At 64.7% G+C, this 8540-nt stretch overlaps 1 protein-coding gene across 1 annotated transcript; it reads left to right on the top strand.

Annotated features, from left to right (window-relative positions):
* The first annotated feature begins 2884 nt into the window (after positions 1–2884).
* Positions 2885–8339, top strand: NEFH (neurofilament heavy chain). The gene is made up of 4 exons (XM_021537344.2): positions 2885–3683; positions 4849–5048; positions 5771–5895; positions 6213–8339. The coding sequence occupies exons 1-4, from the start codon at positions 2891–2893 to the stop codon at positions 7834–7836; spliced, it is 2742 nt and encodes a 913-aa protein (XP_021393019.2). The 5' UTR covers positions 2885–2890; the 3' UTR covers positions 7837–8339.
* The last annotated feature ends 201 nt before the right edge of the window (positions 8340–8540 follow it).

The raw sequence follows: 8540 nt of genomic DNA, 5'->3' as shown, positions 1-8540 counted from the left end.
ATGGGGACAGGGATGGGGACAGGGATGGGAACAGGGAATGGGGACAGGGAACGGGGACAGGGATGGGGACAGGGAATGGGGACAGGGATGGGGACAGGACGGGGACAGGGACGGGGACAGGGATGGGGACAGGGAATGGGAACCGGGATGGGGACAGCAATCGGGATCAGGGAATGGGGACAGGGAACGGAACAGGGATGGGAAAAGGGAATGGGACAGGGAATGGGACAGGGATGGGGACAGGGACAGGGACAGGGATGGGGAACAGGGATGGGGACAGGGAATGGGACAGGGATGGGGACAGGGACAGGGATGGGGAACAGGGATGGGGACAGCAATCGGGAACAGGGAATGGGGACGGGGAACAGGAACAGGGATGGGGAACAGGGAACGGGGACAGGGATGGGGACAGGGGAGGGGAACAGGGAGTAGGGACGGGGAAAGGGAATAGGGGAGGGGGACAGGGAACAGGGACAGGCAGTAGGGATAGGGATATGGGATGAGGACATGGGACGGGTACATGGGATGGGAATGGGGGATAGGGGATGGAGACATGGGATGGGGATAAGGGACAGGGACATGGCATGAGGATATGGGACAGGGACATGGGATGGGGACAGGAATTGGGACAGAGGATGGGGTCATGGGATGAGGACATGGATGGGGACACAGGATAGGGACAGGGTTAGAGACAGGATGGAGACATGGGGTGGGAACACGGGATGGAGCAGAGACATACGGGGGACAGGGATTGGGATGGACACGGGGAAAAGGGCTTGGATACAGGGCTTGGAACGGGGTCACACGGGGTGTGGGGGACAGGGTGACACCCTCCACAGGCTGTGTCCCCCTGCTCCGCCGGGTGTCCCCAGGGCAGGAAGGGCCCTCTGGGGCAGTCCCCGTGGCCGGCCAGCGGCAGTGCCCGCGGGAGCAGGGCGGGCTCGGGGGCGCCCAGGGCCGGCTGTCCCGTGTCCCCAGCGCCTCCCGGGGATGTGTCCCCAGCGGCCCGGCCGAGCCCGCTCCTCCTGGCTGCTCCCGGCCCTGCCTCCATGGCTTCCGTGGGATGAGGGACGGCGTGGGACCTGCTCCCACCCGGGACAGCAGGGCTGCTCCGGGAGCCAGGGAGCGTGTGCTGATTGGCTGGGATCTGTGCTCCTGCATGCTGATTGGCTGGGATCTATGGACCCGTGTGCTGATTGGCTGGGATCTAGGGACCCCTGTGCTGATTCACTGGGATCTGTGCTCCTGCAGGCTGATTGGCTGGGATCTATGGACCCGTGTGCTGATTGGCTGGGATCTGTGCTCCTGCATGCTGATTGGCTGGGATATATGGACTTGCATGCTGATTGGCTGGGAATCTGTGCTCCTGTGTGCTGATTGGCTGGGATCTAAGGACCCGTGTGCTGATTCACTGGGATCTGTGCTCCTGCCTGCTGATTGGCTGGGGTGATGTCTATGGACCTGGTTGCTGATTGGCTAGGATCTAGGGACTTATGTGTTGATTGGCTGGCTCTCTAAGCCTGGCTGCTGATTGGCTGAGCTGTCAGTACCTGCCTACATCTTGATGTCTGTGTGTGCTGATTGGCTGGGCAGCAGCTATGCTGATTGGCTGGGTGGCCTGTGACTGCTGATTGGCCACTGGCCCATATGGGCTGACTGGCCGAGGTGTCTGTGAGTGCTGATTGGCTGGATGGTACCCAAGTGCTGATTGGTTGAATGATACCCGAGTGCTGATTGGCTGGATGGTACCCAAGTGCTGATTGGCTGGATGGCACCCGAGTGCTGATTGGCTGGGTGGTACCCGAGTGCTGATTGGTTGAATGATACCCGAGTGCTGATTGGTTGGGTGGCCCGTGCATGGCCCGGTCCCAAGGGCAGGTTTTGGGGGTCACATCCCCCCCACCCCATCCCTGTCTCCATCCCCTTCCCCATCCCCATCCCGGCCGGGATGGCAGCCATGAGCCTCCCATCCCTCCCTGCATCCCGCAGGGTGTCCCCTGTCCCCTCAGGGGACCCTCCCGGCAGCCCCCCCAGCCAGCAGGAGCCCACCTCCCCCAGCCCCAGTCAGTGCCTGACCCCGGGGGGACACCAAGTGACGGCCACACCCCAGGGTCGCTGCCCCACCCGTGGAGGAGCTGTCTGCGCCACCCGGGGGTCCCCCCTTTCCCCTTCACACCGGGGTGGGTTCCTGCTCTGTACTGGGTGGTCCCAGCTCCCTCCCCAGGGTGCCGTTCTCTATTCGTGGGGACCCCACTCTATTCCCAGGTGTTCCTCTCTCTGCCCGGGGGGTTCACGGTCACACCAGGAGGTCCCCACTCCCTCTCCAGGGGGTCCTGGCCCTGTCCTCCAGGGTCCCACCCTCCATTCCTCTTATCCCGCTCTCTGCTCGGAGGGTCCCTTCTCTCTTCAGGGCACTCCTCTTCCCACGAGGTCTTCACTCTGTCCTGGGGTGTCCCTGCTCCTTTCCCGGGGCTCCCATTCTTTATTCCCAGTGCTCCTGCTCCCTGCCCGGGGGATGTGTTCTCTCTTGAGCAGCTCCCTCCTCCCTTCCCAGGGCTCCCACTCTCTATTCCCGGGGGTCACGCTGTCTGCCCGGGGGCACTCTCCGCTCCCTTCCCGGTGGTGTTTCCTGCTCCCGGGATCCCGCTGTGCCCGGTGTCCCCGTTCTCCCGCCGGGGGACAATCCGCTCCTTTCTGCTGCGGCTCCCGCTCCCCACCTGGGCGTGGCAGCCGGGTCCCCCCGCACCGCGGGGCTGCGGCGGCGGCGCGGGGCGGTGCCGGTGCCGGTGCCGGTGCCCACCCCCGCTGCCGGTGGCGGGGCGGAGCGGCCGCCCCGAGCGCTATAAAAGCGGGCGGCCGCGCCGGTGCCGCAGCGAGGGCGGGGGTCGCCATGAGCCTGATGCTGGAGACGCTGCTGGGCCCCCCGGGGGGGCTCCGCAAGGAGCCGGGCCGCGCTGCCCCGCGCTCCGCCGCCTCCAGCGGCTTCTACTCGTGGCCGGCCCCGGCGGTGGGACGGGCGCGGGGCGCGGGGGGCGGCGGCGGCAGCGCGGCCGCGTCCTCCACCGAGAGCCTGGACTCGCTGAACGGCGAACCGCGGGCGCGCAACGAGAAGGAGCTGCTGCAGGTGCTGAACGACCGCTTCGCCGGCTACATCGAGCGGGTGCGGGCGCTGGAGCAGCAGAACCGGGCGCTGGCGGCCGAGGCGGCGGCGCTGCGGCAGCAGCAGGCGGGGCGCTCGGCCATGGGCGAGCTGTACGCGCGGGAGCTGCGGGACATGCGGGGCACCGTGCTGCGCCTGGGCGCCGAGAAGGGCCAGCTGCGGCTGGAGCGGGCGCGCCTGGCCGAGGACGTGGCGGCGCTGCGGGGGAGGCTGGAGGACGAGGCTCGGCAGCGCTCGGAGCTGGAGGCGGCGGCCCGCGGGCTGGCGCAGCGCTCGGCGCAGGAGGAGCGGGCGCGGGCGCCGCTGGAGGAGCGAGCCCGGGCGCTGCGGGAGGAGGCGGAGCAGCTGCGGCGGCAGCACCGCGCCGAGGTGGGAGCGCTGCTGCGCGGGGCGCGCCCCGAGCTGCCCGCCGAGCCGCCCGCCTCGCTGCGCCCCGGCGTCACCGCCGCGCTCCGCGACCTGCGCGCACAGCTGGAGGGCACGGCGGCCCGCAGCACCCTGCAGGCCGAGGAGTGGTTCCGCGGTGAGTGCCGGGCTGCGGCCGCCGGACAGCCTCCCCGGGGCAGCCCGGGCTGCCGCGCTCCGGGATGGGGGTGGAGCAAAGGGAGCGAGGGAGGCCCGAGGGATGCGGGGACCCCCCCCCCGCTCTCTGTGTCGTGTTAGAGTGCCCGACCCCGGGAGGTGCAGGGACCCCTCCCACCTCTACCGTGCTCCTGGAGGGTGTTGGGATACCCAGCCCCATATACTGTGCTCGGGGAGGGCGTTAGTGTCCCCCAACCCCAGCAGTGTGCGGGGACCTCCCGTACCCCCAGCACCCTTCAGGGTGACCCCATCCCTGCCACCAGAGCCCCAGTGCCTGCGCTGCCCGACTCCCCTCTGCCCCGCAGTGAGTTTCGAGGAGGGTTCCAGGATCACTGGCCCGGCCCCCCGCAAGTTTTTGGGGTGCCGGGCCCTCTGACTCTGCAGGGTACTGTGCTGGTCCCTCTGAGCCGGGGCGAGGCCAGGGGTGTTTGCAGCGCTGGGGGGAGGGAGGCGGTACCGCATCCTTGCCGCGGGAGGGGAGGACAGGGAGTGGCTCTTTTTTTTGGGGACCGGGGGAACACTCCGGTGCTGGGGGGGGGGCGTGGGTGGGGTCGGCACCCCAGGCTGAGCCCCCGGCAGCGCAGGGCCGGTCCAGCACCGCGGACAGCGGCGGTTCAGCACCGCGGGCAGCGGCGGCGCCGCCCCGGGGCGCCCGTCCCGCGGGGCGGGGGCTGCCCCGGGAGCCGCAGGATCGCTGCTCCCCATTCCTGTCCCCTCATTCTGTGCCACCCCCGTCCCCTCGGGTGTCCGCAGGGCGCTGCGGTAAAACCCCCCCGCCCCGGGGCCAGGGTTGGCGTGTCTGGGATGGGGGGCAGCGCCGTGGGGCAGGGGGCTGTGGCACAGCTGAAGGGGAGGCGGGGGCTGCAGCGAGGATCTGCCCTGGCTGAAGTCCAGGATGGCGGAAACACGCCCGAGCTCGTCTTGCCCGTCCTCCTTCACTTCCCGGCAGAGATGGAGCGAGGGGTGGGGAAGGCAGAGCGCTCAGGGAGCTGGGGCGGCTCTGCAGAGGACAGGGATGTGTGGCACGGACAGGTTTGAGTTTCCCCAGGGAGGGGAGGCTGCAGCCTCCTTCCCTCCCGCCCTGCAGCTTCCCTTTTCCATTGCAGTGAGGCTGGACAAGCTCTCGGAGGTGGCCAAGGTGAACACGGACGCCATGCGCCTGGCCCAGGAGGAGATCTCCGAGTACCGCCGGCAGCTCCAGGCCAAGACCACCGAGCTGGAAGCCCTCAAAGGGACCCAGGAGTCGCTGGAGAGGCAGAGGCAGGACTCGGAGGAGCGCCACCATGCAGATGTCCTGTCCTACCAGGTGCCGTGGCGCAGTGGGCAGCGGCCCAGGCTGGGGAGGGACCATCCAGCTGCTGGGGAGGGGCAGCGCTGGGATTTTGGCTTCAGGGATGTGAAGGAGTTGTCAGGCCTGCCCCAGCCCACAGGGATCAGGATCCCAGAGCCTGAGGTGGTGTCTGGGCTGTTGTGTCCCTCAACAGCCCTGGAACTGCCCCATGGCTCTGCCTGGCACGGAGCTGCCTGTGAGGATGGTCACAAACGCCATGGAAGTGTGTCCAGGGTTTGGGCCACATCCTGTGCCCCAGATCTGGGAAGTGAAGGCTGCCCTGGTGACCTTGGAATGAAGCGCTGTCCCCAGGGTGGTGCCCATCAGCCTCCAGCTGGAGTTCAGCTCCCACTGGAACTGAAGCATTCAGTGAACTGAACTTCACCCCTAGAAGCCTTCCCACTGCTTGTCCCGGCTGGAGGCAGGGCTGGGAGCAGGCCAGGGGCTCAGCTGGAGTGCAGCTCCTTGCTCAGGGCATGCAGGGCTCCTGCCAGGTCCCCCAAGGCAACTGGACACCCTGAAACCACCCCTGCCTGTGTCCCCTTCCCCGTGTGTCTGCAGGAGGAGGTGGCTGCAGGCAAATCCATGAGGACACCGTGGTGCTGAAGACCAGGGGACAGTTTAGGGGTGCTCTTGTGTCCCCCTGCTCCTGTGCCGTGTGTCCCCCTCCCCCCCATTATTGCTCTGTCTGCCCACAGGAAACCATCCAGCAGCTTGACAGCGAGCTGAGGAACACCAAGTGGGAGATGGCAGCTCAGCTCCGCGAGTACCAGGATCTGCTCAACGTCAAAATGGCCCTGGACATCGAAATTGCTGCCTACAGGTACAGGGGGGGCAGGGGAAGGTGTGTGGGGGGGTCTCAGCCAGGTCTGCTCAAGGGCCCTTGTTAACACCTGGGCTCTTCTTGGTGAGCAAATCATCCATCCTCCAAAGCCATGGTGGGCAATGTCCAGTTGGGTGATGCAGTGGTGTGTGGAGGGAAGGGCAAGAAAACCTGCTCATCCCAGGCCACATGAGCAGAGGATCATCCAGGACGGGGCAGGAGGGAGACAGAGCTGCAGGACATTGCTGGCAGCTCCTGGTCACGGGAGGAGAGGAGAAGCCATCACTGAGTGCCCTGCCCTGGTCTCTCCCTGGCAGAAAGCTCCTGGAAGGGGAGGAGTATCGGCTCGAGACTGGCATTGGGATGCTCTCCTACCCCGAGGTGGTCCCCAAGCCTCCCAGCATCACCACCAGCATCAAGGTGAAGAGCGAGGAGAAGATCAAGGTGGTGGAAAAATCAGAGAAGGAGACGGTGATTGTGGAGGAGCAGACAGAGGAAATCCAGGTGACCGAGGAGGTCACAGAGGAGGAGGAGGCTGAGAAAGAGGCTGAAGAGGAAAAACCTGAAGAGAAGGAGGAAGAGGCAGAGGAAGAAGAAGAGGAGAAAGCTGAAGAAGAGGGTGAAGAAAAGGCCAAGTCTCCTGCAAAGGAGGAGGCCAAGTCCCCAGAGAAACCTGAGTCCCCCTCAAAGGAGGAGGCCACGACCCCAGCAGTCAAGTCCCCTGAAAAGCCCCCATCCCCCTCAAAGGAGGGGGCCAAGACCCCAGTTGTGAAATCCCCAGAAAAACCTGCAACCCCCTCAAAGGAGGAGGCCAAGAGCCCAGCTGTGAAGTCCCCAGAGAAACCCCCGACCCCCTCAAAGGAAGAAGCCAAGACTCCAGCTGTCAAATCCCCTGAAAAGCCACCAACGCCCTCTAAGGATGAGGCCAAGACCCCAACAGTGAAATCCCCAGAGAAACCCACACCTCCCTCAAAGGATGAAGCCAAGACCCCAACAGTGAAGTCCCCAGAGAAACCCACGCCTCCCTCAAAGGATGAAGCCAAGACCCCAACAGTGAAGTCCCCAGAGAAACCCACACCTCCCTCAAAGGAGGAGGCCAAGACCCCGACTGTCAAGTCCCCAGAGAAACCCCCAGCCCCCTCTAAAGAGGAGGCCAAGAGCCCAGCTGTGAAGTCCCCAGAGCCACCTGCAACTCCCTCTAAGGAGGAAGCCAAACCCCCAGCTGCCAAATCCCCAGAGAAGCCCCCAAGCCCCTCTAAGGAGGAGGCCAAGCCCCTGGCTGTGAAGTCCCCAGAGAAAGCCAAATCTCCCATGAAGGAGGAGGCCAAGTCTCCACAGAAGGAAGTGGCCCCAGCCAAGGAGCCAAGCCCTGCTCCAAAGGCCCCCACAAAGGAGGTGAAGGCTCCCTCCAAGCCTGAGGAGGGTAAGAAGGAGGAAGCTCCCAAAAAGGACGTCCCCGCCAAGGCAGAGGAGAAACCCAAGGAGAAGGCAACTGCTGTGCCAGAACCTCCAGCTCCACAGGCCAAAGAGACCAAGCCAAGCCCCAAACCTGCCAAAGAGGGAAAAGCTGAGGAGGCTCCAGCAAAACCTCAGCAGGAGGTCAGCAAAGCGGCCACCAAGGAGGCTGAAAAGCCAAAGGCTGAGGAGAAGGTAGAGGAGCCCAAGAAGAAAGTAGAAGAACCTAAGAAGGAGAAGGCAGAGGAGCCCAAGAAGGCGGAAGAGCACAAGAAAGAAAAGGCAGAGGAGCCCAAGAAGGAGAAGGCAGAGGAGCCTAAGAAGGTGGAGGAACCCAAGAAGGAGAAAGCAGAGGAACCCAAGAAAGTGGAGGAAGCCAAAGCTAAAGCAAAACCCAAAGATGAGCCCAAAGCCAGTAAGGAACCCCCCAAAGCCGAGGCTCCCTCCGGCAAGGAGGGCACAGCCCCGGAGCCGGGGAAGAAGTGATGGAAGAGTCCCGGGCGCCGAAGGCACCTCCGGGCACAGGAGCTGCTCCGCTCCCTCCGATGGCTGGGCCCAGGGTGGGACCCCAGGGACCCCCAGGGCTGCCCAGGCCAGGCTTTCCCTTAGCAATAGGCCCGTGAGAGCCCCTCGGGTGGGCGATTGCTTCCCTCGCAGAACGTGATATTCGCCGAGCGCCACATTTAAACACTTGAATTATAACCCAGGAGAAGAGGGGGGACCCCCAGGGGAACCCCACCACCCTTCTCCTCTAAGTGCATTTATTTAATGTATGTGCAATGGATGGATGAGTGCAATGCAGAGCTGTAGCTGCTTGGGGGGGCTGGCGGGGTCCTGCCCTGCCCTGGGGGTGACAGTCCCTCTGGGCAGAGGTGGGAGAGGCTGGGAGCTGCTGGAATGCTCACAGACACACACGGTGCACCAGGAACCTCAGCCCACTGATCTTTGCTTTCTGTGCAATAACCAAATAAAAAGTGCTTACAGAGACACCCTGGCTCTGCTGGCTTGTCCTGGGGAGAAGACAGGGAAAGAGGCTGGGAATGTGGGGCTGGGATCTGTCACCCAGGGCTGGGGTAGGTGACACGGGGTTTTCCAGAGGGGAAACACACCCCACAGCAGGCAGAGAGGGCCCTGTGTCCTGAGGATGGAAACAGGGCCAGCCCTGCCATGCTTTCCAAAGGATTTCAGTG

Source organism: Lonchura striata, chromosome 18, assembly GCF_046129695.1.
Source record: "Lonchura striata isolate bLonStr1 chromosome 18, bLonStr1.mat, whole genome shotgun sequence".
NCBI classification, from domain to species: domain Eukaryota; kingdom Metazoa; phylum Chordata; class Aves; order Passeriformes; family Estrildidae; genus Lonchura; species Lonchura striata.
Note: the sequence above shows the minus strand (reverse complement) of the source record. Positions and strands in the feature narration are given on the sequence as shown.